Source organism: Protopterus annectens, chromosome 5.part0 (assembly GCF_019279795.1).
Source record: "Protopterus annectens isolate FY-2018-M chromosome 5.part0, PAN1.0, whole genome shotgun sequence".
NCBI classification, from domain to species: domain Eukaryota; kingdom Metazoa; phylum Chordata; order Ceratodontiformes; family Protopteridae; genus Protopterus; species Protopterus annectens.
Window position 1 is genome coordinate 496,722,377 of NC_056735.1, and position 21,597 is coordinate 496,743,973.

The 21,597-nt window shown below is 40.5% G+C and overlaps 1 protein-coding gene across 1 annotated transcript in view; it reads left to right on the forward strand.

The window, feature by feature from the left end:
• The window catches only part of SLC38A10 (solute carrier family 38 member 10), a gene marked incomplete in the record, with an annotated part of 1,157,663 nt that extends 1,153,284 nt beyond the window's left edge, over nucleotides 1-4,379 (forward strand). The window contains 1 exon segment of the mRNA XM_044072422.1: nucleotides 2,935-4,379. Coding sequence (XP_043928357.1) covers nucleotides 2,935-4,187 — 1,253 coding nt within the window.
• Nucleotides 4,380-21,597: the final 17,218 nt, after the last annotated feature.

The following is a 21,597-nucleotide window of genomic DNA, read 5'->3' on the forward strand; positions in this document are numbered from 1 at the left end:
CCTAACAATGCTCTTTTGGCTATTTGTGAAAATGAATTGAGACAACTATATGATGATAAAATGAAATGTAAAATGAATTCAAGGAAATTTAATATGACATATCATGAACACCTTGCTTTGAAAGCTTTGGTTAATAATAATAAAATCATTATCAAGCAGGCAGATAAAGGAGGGGCGATAGTGATTTTTGATAAAGAAAAGTATAATGCATTGATGTATGACTTTTTAAATGATGAGAAAACTTTCAAAGAAATTTCATATGTTACAGTTAGGAAAATCATTAGTGATGTTAATATGTTTGTTTATGATTTACAGGCACAAGGTGATATCTCCCTAGAGTTGTTGAATTTTTTGACAGTATCATCCCCAATAATTCCAGTTATTTATGGAATACCTAAATTGCATAAATCCCTGACACTACCACCAATGAGACCTATAGTGTCGGGAAGGGGCTGGTCAACTGAACCTTTGTCAATATTTGTTCAAGAAAAATTAAGTAAATATTTGAAACTATGTCCTTCTTACATAAAAGACACAGGAGATTTTCTAAGAAAATTGTATGAATGGTATAATAATAGAGATACTAATTTTATTATGGTAACTATGGACATAGCTTTACTTTTTACTGTTATACCTAATGCTTATGGTATTAATGCAATTCGTGAATTTTTGTGTACTAACTCAAATACGAAAGGGAGAGACATTGAAGTTATATGTAGTGCAATAGAGATTGTACTAGAGAAAAATGTTTTTTTGTTCAATAAAGAATCATATCTACAGTTATCTGGTGTAGCCATGGGTGCACCCATGGCAAACACATATGCCAACATCATGCTTAATCAGTGGGAGATACAAAATATTCTTAATGTAGACAATAGATATAAAAGTAATGTACTTTTCTATCAGCACTTTGTGGATGATTGTTTTCTTTTATGGCAGGGTGATGAATAAGAATTGGACAATTTTGTTCTTCACTTGAATAGTACAACAGATTTTTTAAAATTTTCGGTTAATTTTTCTAGGACTAAAATATCCTTTTTGGATAATAATAATTTGGAAACTTGTGTTTATAAGAAAGATGTACAAGTAAATAGGTATACAGATGCAAAGAGTATGCATGCACATCATGTGTTTAATGGGACTGCTAAAAGCCAATTGTTAAGAATAAGTAGATTAAATACAGAAGAAGGTAAATGTCAAGAGCAAATGGATCTCATTTGCCATGAATTTCTGAACAGGGGCCATGATATGAGGCATATAAATGGCATAAGGGAGAATGTTTTGAATAATAGAAAGACCTATGCATCCCATTTTTTTGCAGAGTGTAAGACCTTAGAAGTTATGAACAGTGGTTCAGGTAATATACTGAGATATATAACCACATATAACAATATGACAAGAGATGTTGAGCTAATAATTAAAAATAATTGGTGTATTTTAATGGCTCAGCCTGAATTAAGTGGAATACTTGGATGTAAGCCCAGATTTTCATATAAAAATAAACATAATCTAAAGAGAAGATTATGTTATAAAGACTTTGAGATTAATTGTTTACAAGTTACATCTCTTAACTCTGGTACAATACCATGTTATGCTTGTAGTTGCTGTACAGATATCTGTACAAATAAAGTGTTTACACATCCAGTAAATAGAACTGAATATAAAATGAAGCACCAAGCTACATGTAGAAGTACCATGGTGATTTACCTGGCTACGTGCACACAATGCACAAGTTTTTATGTAGGGAAATGCTCTGGAGCTTTGAAAGATCGTGTAATTGAACACAAGTCCGAAATGAGAAGAAATATATCTACAAATGCCTTAGTACAACATAGAAATGAGACTGATACCACACATAATTTTAAATTCAAAGTACTTGAGGTAATAAATAAGAATTTGCGATTAGGGGATATAATTAATAAATTAGATATTGCTGAATATAGATGGATCATTAAATTATATGCGGATAAGAAACCAAGTTTAAATAGTATGATTACTATTAAACCTGTTTTGGATTTCAAACAGAAGCAGTATTATTAGTGTAATTAAAATAAATAATATGAATAATAATAAATAATATAAATTGATAAATATTATATATTATTCATTATTTGATACATTGGTCCATGATTCTTATGTTTTTGCAATACCCATGTATTTACATACTTATGAATTTTTTATTCAAGTCTGTTGTTTTAAATTTTAATTGATGTGTTTTTAGACGTTTTTATAGGTTGGCTGTGTCATATGCTTATGTTAATTATGTATATGTGTGTGTGTATATATATATATATATATATATATATATATATATATATATATATATACACATATATATGTACATACATATATATATGTGTGTGTGTGTGTGTACTGAGTTCATTTACTATTCTAACAGCACTGAAGAAGGGTTATTCCCGAAAGCTTTGTTTGTTATTAAAGTGAGTTTTTTCTTATTCGCGTTTTTTCTTGGATGCTTGAACTGGTGAATATAGAAGAGATAAACCCATTGGTTGAAGTTTCGTTTTGAGACTTCCCTGGTCACCAAAGACATGAAAATAAATTCATACATTACAAACAAGTAGCATGTAATTATGCAAGTGTCAAATCCTCATTGCTTTTTAATTTACATGAAGGCGTCTGCTAGTAACACAGGCAAACTACTGGCCTTGTGAGATGCATGCTGTATGGGCATGTAGATATATCCCTGCAGGTGGTTCTTCCTAGAATTTTCTACAATAGTCACTGGAAAAGATGAACCCTACCAGGGATGCTTTATGAAGGGTTATTTTATGGCTCAAGTTGATAAATTAAGATTGTATGTGTTCTGTTTAGTATAAATTGCTTCAACTATGATTTTCTTTAAAAGCATGAAATCATTGCAAAAACATTTAACAGCTGTGTTCTATTGTTCTTTTTCTTGTTTTTAATTAGAAAAGGTCCCGGATGTCAAAGAAAATATGAATGAGGATGTAAATGCAGAGGATGCAGCTGACAGTGTCAACCATAATGTGCTGCCAAAAGCTGATCTTGAACTGAACAGACAGCCTGATGATGCTGCAGTAAAGCAAGAATTAAGCAAAAAGAAGCTTAATAATGCTGGACACATCATTGAAGTTGGAAATCCACAGAATGGGCCTGATAGTGTGGGTAAACAAGTTATTCAGGGTGACAGTAGAAAAAATGAACCGCTTGTACATAATAAAGCTGTGCCTGAGGATGAGGCTTTAAAGGCAGGTTCTAAGCCTCAGTATCTCGGTGAAGAGGTAAAACAACCATCAGCTGCAGAGAGTCCAGATGAAGTCAAATCTGTATTAGAGAAACTTTCTGAATCCCAACAAAACAATGTTCAACATGCTCAGGCTGTTGCCAAACCCCACATAGTTGAAAAAGATACTCATAAACCTAGATTAAAGATTCAAAAACCTGAAGTAGGTGTTGAAAAAGTACTTGAACAAGGTAGCAAAAATGAACAGAGAGATGTGCATCGGCAGCAGGTTCCAGTTATGCAGGTCCAGGATAATAAGATTGACAAAGGAGTTGACAGGGTTCAGGCCAAAAGTAGTGAGCATTTAAAAATTGACATTCCCAAAAATGAACAGAGCCAAGAGAGAGGAGGTGTACCTAACCAAAGAGCTGATAATGAGATGGTAAACCTGGCACATAAACAGGTCATGAATGTTCAGAAAGAATCCAGAGCCGGTGGTCAGGTTGAAAATAAACATGATCTACAAAATCAGGTTATGAAGGAGAATGACGCCATTGTGGCAGGTGTGAAACAGGAAGAAAATAACTTGGATGTAAAAAAGCCTGTAGAAAAGTCTGCTGGAGACACTTTGAATAAATTAGAATTGTCACTAAATAGAAGAAATGGGGATGTAAAACCCCAGCAGGCAGGTGAAGCTGAAAAAGTGGATAAAATACTTGAAGATGACAGTAGTAAACAAAACAAAGATCCAAAGGGTGATACTGAACTGCGCAGGAGGAAGAGAGATCTTGCATTAGTGCTGGAAGCACAAAATGAACAAGATACCCATCTGTATGGGCTGAACCCAGTACCAAACTTAAAGACGGATGACTTGCGAAGTGCCTTAGAAGCACACTTAAATCAGGCTGCAGAAGGGGCCCAGTCATTCATTCAAAGTAGACAGCTTATGCAAATTACAGACCCAGATAAGGAGGCATAGTTATGGTTAAAGGGGAACTCTACCACTGGTTGCTTAGAGAACTGGTGCTACTCAACTTATTTCCTATAAAAGTCATGTCTGGCTTTAAAACTCATTGAAAACTTTTCTGTTAATAATACAGGAGAGAAAAATATGTTCCTGTCCATTCATTGTAAATTAACATTTTTTTAAAAAAAAAAAAGAGAGAACTTGTGTATTTTGTACAATGTAGTTATTTCCATATATCTGATCATTTTATTTAGGTTTTGTAATAAGAAACTATAGAATTCTGATGTTAATTTTGTATGTCATTTGCAAGGGGTGTAAGGTCTCGTATAAGTAACTGACTCATGAATCCCCCCTACACGCGCACACATAATTATGCGTACCTGGCATTTCACATTTTCTGCATACAGACTAGAATGTCACAATCCATAACCTTACTTTAATGCATTTATATTAAAAAAAAAAGGAAAGGAAAAACAAGCTGTTTTTCTCAGAACTCCCATTTAGTGATTGTTTACTCATTACAAATGCCTTAACATATTATAAAATATACGGACAGCTGTACACACATATATAATATGTAGCATATACATATGTGTGTGTGTGTGTGTGTGTGTGTGTGTGTGTGTGTGTGTGTATACACACACACACAAACATATGATCAAACTGAGTCTATGGCAACACTTGTTTGGTCAGCACCATTTGGTTGACACAAACAGATGGTCAACAGGTATGCAAGATTGACAGTCCCTGAGTAGGGGAATAGTTCTTTCTCTGAAGATTATGCAGTCTTAGAATAAGTGTAATTAGCAGAAAGTATGAGGGGTGCAGGATGGCTAGCCCCCCTGCAAAAACACTTGCCATACACTCCAGTGTAATCCCCGGTGCATGCACAGAATTGTGTCGGTTTCTTGGGTGTCAGCATTGTGTCCATTCAATACATATGTATACACACTCTCATACACGTGTGTGTGTGTGTGTGTGTGTGTGTGTGTGTGTGTGTGTGTGTGTGTGTGTGTATATATAATATATATATATATCCACACACAGATCTTTTGATATATATATATATATATATATATATATACATATGCATATACACACACACACACACACACACACATACATACACTCAGAAGTTGAGTAGTTATTTTGCGGATGTAAAAAAGACACTGAAAAGTTGAGTAGTTATTTTGTGGATGTAAAAAAGATAAGACTACACAAATACATGAATGCTTATTTGTGTGAATCATTGTGGAGGAATTAAATTTTTATTTACCGTAGGTAAGTAGGAGTGTGCAGGAAAATGAATGAATGTGAAGATGAAGATGTACAAGACTGTGTAAAGCAGTTGGTGTGTATGTGGAAGTGTTAACTGATTAGGGTTGGACTAAGGGTTAGGTGAGGTGGATCTATACAGTGATGTGCATGTTCTGTATCCTTTTGTCTTGTGTGGTGATACTGTAGGAAAAAGGGTTTTTAGAAATGTAATGTATAAGGTTGGGTAGATTTAATGTTAGACAATCTGATTAAGGTGTTACTTTGAGGGGAGGTGCCTAACAATAACAATACATGGGCCAATAACCCAGTCATACACATTGCATTACTGTAATGTCTTTCAGCCCTTCCCATTTAAGGGTTGCCACAGCGGATCACAGGTCCGCTTATGATTGGCAGTGGATTTTTACTGTGAGTTGCCAGCCCGGCGCCCAACCTTCAAAGAAGGCACACCCACTCATGCACGCACCTACCTGCAGGTCTTTAAAGTTTACTAGACCATGGGGAGGAAATGCATACTCCGCACAGAAGGTGCTCCAGCCGAGAATCGAACTGGAGAGCCTCTTGCTGTGAGGTGACAATGCTAACCGCTACACCACCGCGGCCTATACATCTTGCCTTACTGAAAGTTATTTTTAGATTGTACCGCTAATCAGACAGTACTTGGTCTGGGATTTAAAGCTTGGGTTTACTGATGTACTGCTTTTTCAGTCGTAGAGGAGTACTCTGTGGTTTATGGTGGTTTATGGTTAATGGTATTCAGTGTTATGTGCTTTCTGTCTTTTGTGTTCAACCATTTGAGGTTCTCTTCCTTGTGTTTTCAGCCTTTCATGATATAATTATATATTTATATATATCTACATACATACTTAAGGGGTTAATGTACAGGTAATGCCTGGCAAAAAAAAATAGTCTGCCACTTCACGGCAGCATATTAAGGTGTCATGAAGCTCTGTCAGAAAAAAGATAATGGACAGCATTTTTTACACTCACTAAATATGGCTTTACTGTTTAGTGAGTGTATTTTTTTTTAAAAAAGTAAATAAAGTAAAGTGTGTGTGTGTGTGTGTGTGTGTGTGTGTGTGTGTGTGTGTGTGTGTGTGTGTGTGTGTGTGTGTGTGTGTGTGTGTGTGTGTGTGTGTGCCCATGCTTGCACATGTAAGAGAGAGAGAATGCATGCCAACTTCAAAAGGCAGTCAGTCCATCAGCATGCATTGTCTAAACAGTAAAAGTATGAAATTCTAATGTCTGGCATAATTGACTGACTTTAATCCTCAGTGATTTAGCAGCAAATTAAGCATTCTGGATAGAATTATGTGACAAAATCAGAGACAGTTAAGAGGCATTAGGGAAGTTTACAATTCCTTGCAGTTTATGCTTTTTTCATTCTTTTGATCGCATTGACACATCTAAGTTAACAAAGTGCCTGTAACTGCTGGATGCGTGTGTGTGTGTATGCTTTAAAATGCGTACATGACTTACATTTTGGGTGTAAAATACTTCCTTCAACAACAATTACATATGCTGCTGCAAGTTTAGAGCAGTAGACTAGTTTACATTAAAATATAAAAAAGTATCTAGTAATAAAAAAAACAAATACAAGCAATTTAACTGATAGCCCATTCTCTAAGCACAAGAAAGCCCTCCATGGTGGGCATCATCAGGAAAATAAAACCCTTCCAGGGGTAGAAAGGTCCTAACCTTATTTCATTGGGCTTCACAACAGTCATAGGCATACATTAATTCCCTGGTAATGCACACTCTGGGCATTATTACATGCATATATGTATTATCATCAAGAAAGTGCAGATGTTTATTTTAAAGATCATTGTTGCAGCATAATTAAGTACATATGGCATTATTGCTACAAAGCAGGCATCTAACCATCCAACTTTGACTTCCAGAGCTTTAGTGTAGCCTCATATCATGTGTCCCCCCTCATGCTCCGTATGTCAATAGGCTATTCTGTGTAAAGGGACAAGGTGTCTACACCATCTTTTGTCCCCCACAGGGCATTCCCCAGTCTTTCCAGTAGCATTCTTGGAAACTCTCAGACTGATAAGTACTCGTAGCTGACCAGTGAGCCTGACTCCTCCACTGAGCTTTTTTCCATTTATTGTACATGAGCCATTTTGTCTTGGGGAAGAGTTTACCTCCTTTTTTTGAATCATGGACTACAATTTTCTGAGGCAGTTGCACCACCAGATAGGCCTGACACCTGTGTTATCAGTCCATCCAGCTCCCACCTTATCCTTGACTTACTCCATTTTTTATTACAGATTTGTCAAAAATGACATAGCAGCTTGGAGAAGAATCTACATGTTATCACAGTCTCTTGGGGAAAAACTTCAGGGATACCTTCCTCCTCGCATTGAATGAGAGAGCTCTCAAACTCCCTTTCAGTCTATTCCAGTCCTTCTGGTTATATCCCTTTTTTTCCAGAGGATCTATCTTTTGGGGAAGTACTGAATTTACTGTGTGAAATCTCAGACTGGAAATGAAAAAGCTTTCTGAAGTACCAAGCCTATGACCACTCCGTCAGTTTCTATAGCCTGGAAAGTGTGGCCTTTTATAGCAGTCAGAGAGAAAAACGGGTATGTATAGAAGAACTTGATGGCCAACTCTGACGTCACCTCTTTGGGCATAGCCAATGTGCTGAAAGTGGCACCAGCCATCAGTACTTTACCAGATGATAAGAGCCATTTTCTAAACATATTGGAAAGAAAGTTTACACTTCAGTAACCCTGGATATTGCAGCAGTTAACTTGCAAATAAGAGACCAGGTGGAAAAGACAAAACTGTTCAGATGTATAGATACCTTTTTACCTCCCCTTTCTAAAAATAATAGGAACTTTGTGCCAAGTAAGGAAAGAATGTGTTTAAAAATGGACAAGGGAGCGGAAGAGATAGGTAGCTCAAAAGAAACAGGCAAATTTCCTCTGCCCAATCAATGGGGTTCTTCCCAATTCTAACTTCATTTTTTCCTTCCCCAGTTAAGGATCATGTTCCGCCTTTTCAATGGGGCACAGAGTACAGTGACAGTGCTTTTAGTCTATCCACATACATCATTGGTTTGGAGGCCCTGTATTTTCTTGGTGAGGAATCTCTGTAGTCTGTTCAGCTCCTGCAGGTGTCTGTTGATTTACATGCAAAATGGAGCATTATACTCTATTAGTGGTCTGATGCGGGTCTAGTACAGTAGAGCTATAACATCCTTAGAGCTGGATGTGACCTTTACTTATGAAGTGCACAATGTAGAATGCTTTCCTTACCACAGAGGAAACTTGGTGGTCAAAGTTCAGATTTCTATCTACCTGTGTTCCTAGGTCTTACACCCCTGGGTTTGAGCTTATGTGGGGGTATTGTCAATACTGTAATTAGCGAGGAATTCTACTTTGGAAAAGGATTAATAGTGCAGATTTTGTGTTTAGTTTTAGACCATGGCTTTGGCACCAGTCATTTGTCTGTGTTAGCCCTTCCTGCAGTATGTTAGCATCATTGGGGTGCTTGTTGATTGCACCCAATTTGCAGTCATCAGTGAACTTGGTAAGCCAAAGGCTATCTAATTTAGTCTGGACTTCCAAGAAGTTGATTCCAAACAGTAAAGGACTCGACACAGAACCTTGTGTTACACCATTGGTGACTGTTCTACTGGTAGAGCTGGAGTCACCAGCTTTGACAGTATGTGGTCTGCAGTGAGCCAGTTGGCTACCCATCTAGTGATGTAAGGGTTAATCCCTAACTGTGAAAGTTTTTCAATGATACCTGAGTGGAGGATTCTGTCAAAAGCCTTGGTCATGTCAAGATAAATGGTCTTACCTTCATCCAAGGCTTTGGTGGCTTTCTTGAAGAAGTCTAGCAGGTTTAATAAGCATGAGCTACCCTTAATGAAGCCAATTTGGGTTGAGGCTAGAGTTTCAAGGTCACCTGTGTCCTTGTTGATAAGGTTCATGATGATTCTTTCCATGGCCTTGCAGATGAGACTTGTTAGACTTATGTTGGTGGCCTCCTTTGTGCAAGAGGATTACTGTTGCTGTTCGCCACTCCACTGGAACAAAGCCCATTCTCAAGCAATGGTTAAAGTGAGTCTGCTAGGCCTTCTTTTATATTGCTTGATAAGTATCCTGGGATGTTATCTATTCCCATTGAGTCTGTATCTTTGGTTTTGAAGAACTCAGCTAAGACCTGATCTCTAGATATACTAGACAGAGGACTGTTGTCTGGTATGCTATTGGGTATGGCTGGTAGGGCCAGGGGGTTGAAGTTTGCACAAAATCTGTCAGCGATTTCCTCCAGTGCAGTATGAGTGGTAAAATCTGTTACCAGTTTTGCCAAAGCTGGGCATTCCCTTTTAAGTTTTAGATGTAATTAAAGAATGCCTTATAATTATCCTTAGCTAGGGACACTGTTTTAGCTTGATACTTAGCTTTAGAGGATTTCATGTGATTTCTGATTTGCTTGTTCAAAATGAGGAGGGAATTCTTTCTGTAGTGAATCAGTTCCCTCTTATTCTTAGACATCAGTTTCTTCCTCTTGTTATATAACTTGTTTGTACTTGAGGTCCACCAGGGTGGCTTGTTTCTTTTCCTTTTTTTTGGGAGGACCTGGTTTTCATCTGGTCAGGTACAGCTGCTGCTTAAGTGTTTGTACAGGGCATCTGAGTACACCTTTGCACAGGAGTCATTGTTGTCTGTCAGTTCAGGGGTTTAAAACTTTTTGTACCATCACTTAGTAGTCTGAAGTTAGCTTTGGAAAAGTTCTTCAGCTTTCTTGCCCCTGTTGGGGTCTCAGATCCAGTCATTATTTTGAACGAGACAGTTTTATGGTCTGGCCTTACCAGGGAAGGTATCACACAGGGGGAAGTGCAGCAACTTCCCATGTTGGTGATTACTGTGTCTAGGATATTTTGAGTCCCTTGTGGGGTGCAGACTATCTGTTCCAGAGCATTTGAAATAAAGTCAAGAACCTCTGGGTGAGCATGTTTGCGCTCATATATGTCACCCAGTTGATGGAAGGATAGTTGACATCACCCATGACTAAGGTGTTGGGCTGGATGAAGAGTAATTCCAGTAAATCCAGCTAGGTGGTGTCTTTTCTTGGTTCATGGTGGAGGACCTATAGCTATCAATGATGTGGTAGGATGTTTTGCATACAGTTAATTGGAGATGGAGTAGTCCGAGAGAGAGTCATCCTGTTTGACCAATCTTGAGATGTACTTGGCTTTAATGAAGATGGATACCCCTCCAACTTTGGGTCTTTTGTGGTCATTTTGAGGTCTGAACATGTGGAAGGCATTGCAGCCATGCATAGTTAGGATGCTGTCTGCTGCCTTGAACCATGATGTTCATCATGCATACAGCTGCAGTCATTACAGATGGGGTTATCCTGCTGTCAGGCTGGTCCTCGGTCGGCCGAATTCCAAAGTCTAGGTCCGGCGTCAGTTGTCGTCGCTTCTTCCCTGACGTCAGTGCGACAAGGGTATAAAAGAGGCAGCCGACACCATTTTCTTCAGTTTTTCTTGCCGCGTGGTGCCAGAAGCAGAAGCAGTTCGCAAGTGCCGGTCGGCCAGCTCCTGAGATTTACGAAAGTATTTCAGCCGAAGTCTTCTTGAAAGCTAAGTACCCGTTGGAAACTTTTCTTGCCTCAGACCGATGTCAGACAAAGTTAATAATTGCATTTCATGTGGGAAGCAAATACCGCATAAGGATTTCCACTCTTTCTGTATACCTTGCTTAGGCCCAGACCACGACATCTCGGCCTGCCGTTTTTGTGCTAGATTCAACAAGCACACTATTAAGCACCGGGCGGAGTTCGCCCTTCACTATTTTGGCAAAAAATTTAATTATATTATGTCGTCGGATACTCCGACTCCAGTTTTGAGCAAAAGACGCAAAGATAAGAACCGACATATGAAGTCCGCACCGACTACTGAGACCACGCTAAGGCCGACTACCGGTTCTCCGGTGCTCAGCGAGGCACCTACGCAGCCCCTGAGTTCCGATGACATTACATTACCAGTGTCTTCAGTACCCGAGGTCGCAGGCTCCTCGGTCCCCATTCCTACTGCAGATACCGACGCCACTCTTGGCGGGGAAACTCAGAATTTAGACAGGCCTGCCATTTCTCAAGGTGTCTTCAGGCCTTTCTCCTTCTCTATTAAAGCTTTCACTAAATCTAAAGCAGCCATGAAAACCAAAAAACAGGGTCCTCAGACCCCCTCTCAAGGCCCCATGCCTAAAAAGCAGATGCTTAAAATGGCTGAGGATTTGATTACTCTTATCAGGGGTTCTCAACCCCCCTCTGACAAAATGCCCAGATTAGAGGAAGACTACCCTTCCTCAGATCAAGCTTCTATTACCTCAGAACATTCTGAGGACCAGGATTATGCCTATTCTCCTTTCGAAGACTCTGATGCAGAGGAGTCTATTCCCTCGGTCTCCCCCCCTGAGGACTACTGTTTTGGGGAAACCCTGCATACATTGAGGGAACACTTTCACTGGGAAGGCCAAGATTACTCAGATTCCAAGAAAAGGCTCAGGGAATTTCTCCTGCTCCCCCAGCATAGGTCCCTGGCTATCCCTCCTGTTTTAGATATATTGGATGATGTGTACACAGAAGCCAGCCTTAATCCAGATTCTTTGCCTCCAGCTCCTGTTAAACCAGACAGGTATTACCGGGTTCCTGATTCTCACCAGTTCCTATATAAAAGCCATACTGCTGACCCAGAAACTATTTCACAGGGTCCCAAGGGAATTGAGGCCTCTACTGCTAAAACCCATTACCTTCAGAGAGAGAGATTCCAGAGCTTTAGAAAGGTGGGGGAAAAAGGTGTACACCTCGGCCACTTTAACCATGAGGGCATTAAACTGTCAGTTCCATATGTTAAAGTATCAACAGTTTTTGTTATCTCAGTTGAAAAGCAAAATGACACAACCAGAACAACCAGATTTAAAAGAGTTGCAGGATTTGTTGCATGGTGCAGAGCAAGTGGGTAAGCATACCTTGCAGTGTGGTTTTGATGCTTTAGAGGCCTCATGAAGAGCTGCTGTTACGGGGTCTGTTATACGTAGGCATGCTTGGCTCAAAGAGCAAACCTTACCAGATCATGTCAAAGCTAAATTATTAGATGCACCTCTTCAAAAAGATGTAGTGTTTGGTGTTATAGCTGAGGAGGTACTAAAGAAAATGGAGGAAAAAGCGAAATCAATGCAAACAGTGAAAGATTTCCTGCAGGTACAACCTCCACATTTCAGCAGAAACTGGCCTTCAAAAAATTGGTCCTTTCCAGCCACGGACAGACCTCAAAGGGGTAGATACAGACACCCAAGGGGTAGAGGGCAACCTCAAGGATCTTTCAGAGCCAGACAGTGGCAAGCACCAACCCCAAGAGGTGGAGAAGATAGATCACAATCATTTAGAAAACAGACACAATGACTTCCCCCTACACCTGCCAAGCAAAGCTTTAATGGCAGCACCTTTGGGCAGAAAACTGGCATTATTCTTGAAAAATTGGCATATTGTTACAAAAGACAAATGGATTCTGGACATTATAGACAGAGGCTACAGGTTCCACTTTCACACCCTTCCAAAAATGAGAGGCATGCCGAACCTGCCACAAAATCAAAGGGCAGAGGCACAAAAACAAATTTCAGTTCTCATGGACATGAAAGCGATTCAAGAGGTACCTGCAAAAGAACAAGGTCAAGGGTTTTATTCCAGACTATTCCTGGTACCAAGGAAAGACAAAGATTGGAGACCTATCTTAGACCTATCCATCCTAAACACATATCTACAGGTGCCAAAATTCAAGATGCTCACATTACAGCAGCTTCTTCCCATGCTGGCAAGGAGTCTTGGCTGGTAACATTGGACCTCAAGGAGGCATACCTGCATGTCCCTATCAGACAAAATTGCAGAAGATACCTCAGATTTCTTGCAGGTTCAACCCATTACCAATTCTCTGCATTGCCCTTTGGCTTATCTACTGCACCCAGAGTATTTACGAAATGCCTGGCATCAGTAATCGCCTTCTGCAGACTACAAGGGATACAAATCTACCCATATCTGGACAACTGCCTGATCCAAGCGGACAGCAAGGACATACTACTGCAGCACCTGGCATTTGTAATAAAACTGTTGAACTTCCTGGGATACACAGTCAACAAAAAGAAATCAAAACTAATACCCTCTCAACAAATAATTTTCCTGGGAGCCAGCTTGAATACAACCACCCAGATGGCCTACCTCACGCCAGACAAACAAGGGAAACTGTCTCAATACTTCAGCAAAATGGTAACTTTCACCAGGCTAACTGCAAGGAAAGTCCTGCAGGCTCTGGGATTCATGGCATCTTGCATCCTACTAATCCCATGTGCAAAGCTGCATATGAGGAAACTTCAATGGTACCTAAAAAACTTATGGTCTCAACACAGCCACAGCTTGGAAACAATTATACCACTCATTCCATGCCTTCAAAAGGAATTTTTGTGGTGGGCTCAAGCTTGCCAAAGAAACACAGGTCTCCCTTTCTGTGTACCTCAAGGAACTCAAATCATCACAACAGACGCCACAGACTACGCCTGGGGAGCACATATGACAGATCAATGCATTCAGGGAAAATGGTCCCAAAAAGAGAAGCACCTACACATCAACCAAAAGGAAATGCTAGCCGTGCAAAATGCTATTATTACCTTCAAAGACCTACTGCATCCAGGCCAGCTATTGATAAGGACAGACAACACCACAGTGATGTGGTACATAAACAAACAGGGGGGAACTCATTTATACCCCCTGTGCAGGCAAGCCATGACCCTATGGAATACAGCACTGGAATTGCAAATTCACCTACAGGCACAATTCCTGCCAGGGAAGGAAAACACACTGGCAGACAACCTAAGCAGAAATATGACAGATCCACACGAATGGAAGTTGCATCCTCAGGTTTTCACAAAGATAACTCAGGCATGGGGACAGCTAGACATAGATCTCTTCGTTACCCACAGAAATTACCAGTTGAAAAAATTTTGTTCAAGGACCTATCATCCACAGGCCTGGAAAGTGGACGCACTTTCTTTCAATTGGACAACATTGTCAGTCTATGCCTTCCCGCCTCTTCCTCTGCTGCCCAAAGTTCTATTAAAAGCCAGAGCAGAGAGGCCGAAAATGATTCTCATTGCTCTAGACTGGCCAAGACAACACTGGTATCCGCTCCTGAAGAGCCTGACACATTCCCCACCATGGATCCTACCTCTAGTCCCTCTTCTGTTGTCCCAGACAACTACAAAACCCTTCACAGCCAGGTCAAAACCCTAAATCTAGCTGCATGGAGAATTCCTTGATTTCTCAACAGACTCTCCTCTCCAAGGAGGTGCAGGATGTCATCTTGGAGGCCAAAAGACCTTCTACTAGAAAAGCCTACTCTGCCAAATGGAAACAATTTTGTGCCTGAAATCAAGAAAAGGGCCAGAATCCTTGGGTAATAAATATACCTCAAATTTTACAGTACCTAGCTGAGATGTTAAACAGTGGACTTTCCTTCTCCTCCATCAAGATCCACGCTTCAGCCATTTCTGCACAATACAACACAGATCCTCCTTTATTCTCTCATCCTCTCTTAAGGCAGTTCCTCAGAGGGGCAAAGAATATAAAACCCCCAAGGAAACCACCAGTCCCTGCTTGGGACCTCAACTTCGTATTGGAAAAGCTGACACTTCCTCCCTTCGAGCCAGCTTCTTCAACAGAACTACAATACTTGTCATGGAAAACAGCCTGTCTTCTGGCTATCACCTCAGCATGCAGGGTTTCTGAGCTACAGGCCCTCATGGCTGTGCAACCATTCATCATTTTCCATCAGGACAGAGTTTCCTTACGAACCAACCCTACCTTTATGCCAAAGGTAGTATTCAGTGTAGCTTTGAATCAGACTATCCACTTACCTACCTTTTATCCTAATCCACAAAACAAAGGGGAAAGACTACTACATTCCTTGTACTTTCACAGACAACTTTGTTACTATTTGGACAGGACAAAGCCATTCAGGAAATCCGAGCAACTCTTTGTGTCCTATGCTACAGGTGCTCAAGGAAAGGCTATTTCCAAACAGACAATTTTAAAATGGATAGCCCACTGCATACGCTTTTGTTACTCATTTCATGGAAAAACTGTGCCTGCACGCATCAGATCCCACTCCACCAGGGCCACAGCTACCTCTGCAGCCTTCCTCAGGGGGGTCCCTACCAAGGACATTTTGGAAGCAGCCACTTGGAGTTCAGTCCACACTTTCTCCAAGCACTATCACCTTCCACTATACTCTAAATCTAGAGCGGGTTTTGCCACAGCAGTCATGCAGGGCATCCTCGCTCCTCCTACTTCCACTTAGTGCCTACCACCCCTACTTAGCTTTGGGATTCTTCCCATCTGTAATGACTGCAGCTGTATGCACGATGAACATAGTACAGTTTTGTACCTACCATAAATGTAGATGTTCGAGTGCTCATACAGCTGCAGTCCAGGTTACCCCCCCCTCTGTCCCCTCTTAGGACAGGCCTTATGACAAACACCTTATCATACAACCTATTTGGGGTATTCTCTTATGGTGTATTTGCTTGCAACTACTGTTTTTTGATTATTCTATATTGCATGTTTGCATAAATTTATGTTTTGCCTTCCTTCTGGGGGCACCTGACATCTGGGGCAAGAAAAAGTGAAGAAAATGGCGTCGGCTGCCTCTTTTATACCCCTGCTGCACTGACGTTAGGGAAGAAGTGATGACAACCGACGCTGGACCTAGACTTTGGAATTCAGACGCCCGAGGACCCGCCTGACGGCAGGATAACCCCATCTGTATTGACTGCAGCTGTATGAGCACTCGAACATCTACATTTATGGTAGGTACAAAACTGTACTTTTTAGTAACTGTACAGGCATCAGCATTTTTCAAGGTGAGGAGTGCTTCCGTGGAGCAGCTTCATGTTTAGTTTGCCTGTGGTGGATTTTATTGCATTGGAAATTTTATAGTTTTTACATTGCCTAAATGAGGCACTATGAGGAAGGCAAATGCCTTTGCCAGTAACTGAAAGCCTAGAGGTGACAGGTACAGACCATCTCTAGCAAGGCAGTGTGGACTGTCAGCCATGTCATCCCAGACTGACAGATATTGGATCCCCCTGGACTGACACCTGAAGCTAAGACAGTTGTTGAAGTTGATCATTTTTTGTTTATACTACTGCATCATCCTGGGAGAAGGTAGAATGCTGCTTTGGGCTAGGGTCATACCTGTGTGGGACATGTCTGAGTTCAGTCATGTCTCTCTTCATATAGTCCAGAGACATACATCTCAAGCCATTCACCCCAACATGAAACGACTGAGTCATAATGGTGATTGTTGAGTGACTTGAGTGAATGCATGATCTGAAAGATCCTGGTACCTGACAGCCAGTTGATTGTGACCTTCTTGTCCAGCCTGGTGAGAGGAACATCTGTTTGTTTCACTATGGAGTCACCTCTGACCAGGACATTTGGTTTAAAGGTGTTTTGTCTTAGGGGCTTATTTGTTGAGACACATTTGAATGTGTTATGTGTAGAGGATTAGTTGCTATCTCTAGGAGTAAATGGTTGTCAGTATGCATGAGGCAGTTACTCCATTGACTCAGTTTTCTCATGTCAGTCAGGCTGGCTTGTAGAAATGATGAAAAACTCCATTATAGCAGCTTTTTACTGTATGAACTGTTAGGGAAAGGAGTAGGCTAGATTCCCCAGTTTTTGTGCTGGGACTATCAAGGTTTTTTTTAAATTGATGGTTGTGGATGATAGGTATGGCAACACTGCTCATTGCACAACTAAGTTGCCTTTATTGCAACAGATAAGCTTGTGAGGGTTCCACTGACAGTTTACTATGGAAAAGTTGTACTTCAGGGTGTTTCCTTTTATAAAGGGCACTGCTAACCCCGTTGTGCTATGTGCAGCAACAAGCAAATGCAAGCCTTAAATTAAACTGCTTTAAGCTAATCTACCAATAGGAAAGTTCACAATGAACCATCCTCCAACAATCCCCAGCTCAGACAAAACTAGATCCATACTCTTTTGCCACAAGGGTGCAGGGGGGCCTTTCTTAATGTAAGATGGCTGGATTAGTGCTCAACTGTAACAAAAACAGGCTAGATTCAGCAAGTCTGAATCTATACTATGCTATCTAGGCTGAAAATACAGTTGAAAACAATTGCAGAGAATATGCAGTCACAACAATAAAAAGCAGAAAAAATGCAGGGATCAGATACAGTACAGTTTAAATAGTGCAATAGAGATACAAAATCTACTTATTTTCTTGATGCAGAAATCTGAAGTGTTTCTCCAATCTAAACAGACCAGGCTACCTCCCAGTACACTAGATGGAAAATCTGCAGACCTCTTGATGTAAAAGCAAGTGCTTTCTACAGTGTAAGAATACACTAGTTTATCCAATAACTAGCTAGGTAATGAATCCAGGACAAGTAAATCAGTAGAACAGACAATGAGAAGCAAAATGCACTTTCTCAATACAAGCACAAGGAAAGACAAATAAATAATTCAATATTATTAACAGTAGTGTAGAATGGGAGGGGCTTATTAAGCTCATACAGCAGGGGTAGGCAGCTTTCTTTTGGGGACACCACTGTAAAAATGATGGAGCACTTTGAGAGAGAGAATCTGGGTTTGCAACAGGAATGGAAATGTTGCACATCCCTAAGTCAAATGAGACTAGAGTCACCTGTTCCATGGACCTCAGTCCAGCCTGCGACATAAACAGGACCTACTGGAGAGACAGATACATCTCTTAGAGGTTGCCAATCCTCTGGAATAGGATTCTAATCCATATTAAGCAGAGCACCTCCATGACCATGTTTAAATGCAACCTGGACAACTGGATGGGAAAACATAAATTTCTACTGGGGATTGCCCCACAGGTAGTCATTGGTGGAACATTCTTGGGCATAGATGATATCTCTCATCTAGTATTATATTTGGATTTTTTTATATTGGGATTTAACATCTAGGCTTGTAAAGACCCTTGGGTCAATAGCCTAGTAGCCTATGAACCAAACACAAATTCAGAACTTCTGTTTCATGTGGATAGGGGCAATCATTACAAGTCCCACAGGATGGATCTCCTCAATCGGGACAAGGGCTCTATAATTCACTCTCAGTTTACTGAGGATGTACTTTTTTTGCAGGAGACCATAAAACCCACTAAGAAAATACTATGTTGTTAAGTGGAAAGGATTTTCACAGTCACAGGCATGAATAAGTCCCTATTTTAATGTGTATTACTACTTTTCTCATCTGTGTGAGTTGCTCAGTTCTGAGCTTATATATTCATCTGTTAAAGCCCATTTGTCACCCATTTCTGCTTGTCTGTCTTTGGATATACTACTTTCTTCTAGATCCTACTTGTTAGGCCCTCAAGAAAGCCAGTTCCACCTTCTTGGGACCTTGATTTTGTTCCACAAAAGTTGACAGCCTCCTATTGACCCGGTGGCTTCTACTTTGCAGTTCTGTTCTTGGAAGACTGTTTTTTGGTGGCTTTCACTTCTGCCAAGAGTCTCTGAGCTCCAGGCCTTTATGACAGTTCCCACTTTTTGTTTTCACAGAGATAGTTTCTCTTCATACCAATCCTTTTCTTATGTCCAAGGTGGTCTGTGATTTGTTCTAAATTCAGTTTATTCACCTACCTTCTTTTTTCCCTTCACCTTAGAATTCTGTTGAGTGTATTCTATACACATTAGATTTGCATAGACAACTTATTTTAGGAAATCTGTCCAACCTTTTTTCCCCTTTCATGCCAAGAAATTAGGTTTGGCATTTTCTAAGCAAACCATCTCCTCTTGGACATCTAAGGCCATTTATTTTTGTTATTCTTTTCATGGTAAGCAGCTTTCTTCTTCAGTTCATCCTCATTCTACCAGGGCAGGCTTCTTTATATACTTTTATTGAAAAATATAAGTTATATGAAGTCCCTAGGTTCAGAACTGGATGTGGTAGGTCCATTCTGTATGTTTTTTGGAGGGATCTTCAGTTGCTTTCTCCCTGCATCTCCCACAGCAGTTTTTATACTCAACTTTTCATAAGGAATACTGTAACAGTGATAAGAAGGAACATAATACAGTTGTGTAAGAACTTACTATATCAGTAGATGCCCTATTTTCTGTGTATTCCTTCCCCCTTCTTGGTTTCTGTTTTCTTATCCCCTGGCTGAAGGTCCTTATATCTCCCCTCTCTGGATGCACATGTTCTTCTTGGGTTCCTCTGGTTCTCTTGCAGCAATTCAGTTCTGAGGATTAGGGGCTCATACATCACTTACGTACCTTATGTCCTTGAATGTAGGACATACAGCTGCCATATGATGCCTGGAAGGGCCTAAAGCTTCAGTATACTGGCTAGACATAAAACTATCCTCAGGGAATTAAATAGTGTGGGAAGAAATAGCCAGGAAATTGTTATGGCTAGGCTTGTATAGCCCTAGGGCCGATAGCCTAGTACCAACCTATGAACCTATATTCCTTTCATAAGGAATATTGTAGCAGTGAAAAATAGGACATGTAATGTTATGGTATGTTCTTACCCAACTGTACTTTCATGTCTTCCAAAAATATCGAAAGCTTCTTTTTTCCTGACAGGAACTAGGCACTTCAGTTAATTTCCATGCCCTTTGGTCTGTCCACTACTCCCAGAGTATTTGCACATGCTTAACATTGCATAATATTAATTAAACATTCTGGAATAAAACCACTTCCCCTCCTGGGAAGAGGGCACAGCTTGGCCAATAGGCCCAGAAGTAGTTCTGGGAAGATAGGAAGCTGCCCCTGAGGAGGATGAGGGATACCCAGAAAAGGAGGAAGGGATTTCCATACCATGAAGTATCCCTGATGAATGATGGACAGAACCTTGAGTCTTGAGTGACCCTAACCAGTTGGAAAGGGACATTGAAAGACAAAGGGGTAAGGGAACCTGACTCAGGAAAAGGGGAAGCATATAGTCAGCTAGAACCTTGCTTGTCTTGAAAAGGAGAGTTCTGAAATAGAGGAGTCTGAGTAGACTTAGTAGGAGGAACCCTCATAAAACCCTTCTTACGTTTGGGAGGAGGAGGAGGAGGAGGCTGTCTTTGAACAAAGGCAGATTTGGAGCAGTAATTCCTCTGGAACTTAGGGATAGGAGAAATAAAAATATGCTTCAATTCTTGAAGACCTTTTCTTTATCCTGAAGGTTCTTCTTGTCAAGAGGAGGATCCAATAATTTAACCTTTATATCATCAGGCAAGGACTGAAGATAAAACCAAGAGAAACATCTCAAAACAAAGTCAAAGGCAGCAGCCCCAGAGGAGGCATCATCTGCATCATAACTACATTTAATAGAGTGGTGCTCTGCCTGAGAAGTAGAGCTTATTAAAGAGAGGGCCAAGGCCTTCCTTTCAAAATCAAGGAGGTCAGAGGTAGCCCAGGAAGCCCGAGAAAGAAGGGTAAAACACACCTGGTGATATGGGTCTTGTAATTAATAGCCTGAAAGGCTAAAGTACCAGTAGTGTATACCTTTTTTGCCTAGCCATTCCATAGCTCTACTGTCCTTGTCTGAAGGAAAAAGTTTAGTAGAAAGCAAAAGTTTAGATGTTTTTTCAGAAGGAATGGACACTACAGAAGGGTCAGCAGAAGGACACTTATAGAAAAACTTAGTTATCAGGCACATTATACAATCTATCGGGTTTCTTTGGGGCTGGAGGCTGAGAATCTGGTGGCCACACACAGATACAGCTAAGGGCTTAGGGGACTCTATCTGGAGGAGCTCATAATGCCTCTTTTAAATGTCAGAAACCTGAGAACAGTCTCATTTAAAATATTCCATTATGCAGAAAATAGCATACCCAAAGGAGAGTTCTTCCAAGGTAGAATCTTGGCCAATAGAATCCTTCTCCTCAGAGCCATAATCCAAGGGAGAAGGGATCTGATAAACCAAAGACTTTTCCCCAGAATCCAAATCCTCTTCAAAGGAATCTTGCTCTTTGAGCCTCTTGAGTGGGGTAGATGACCAAGGGGGAGCAGGCACAGAAACTCCTTGGGGAGGCTTTAAGGCCATCAATGCATTAAACAACCCTGGTGTAAAATCTTGCCATTCAAGCTGA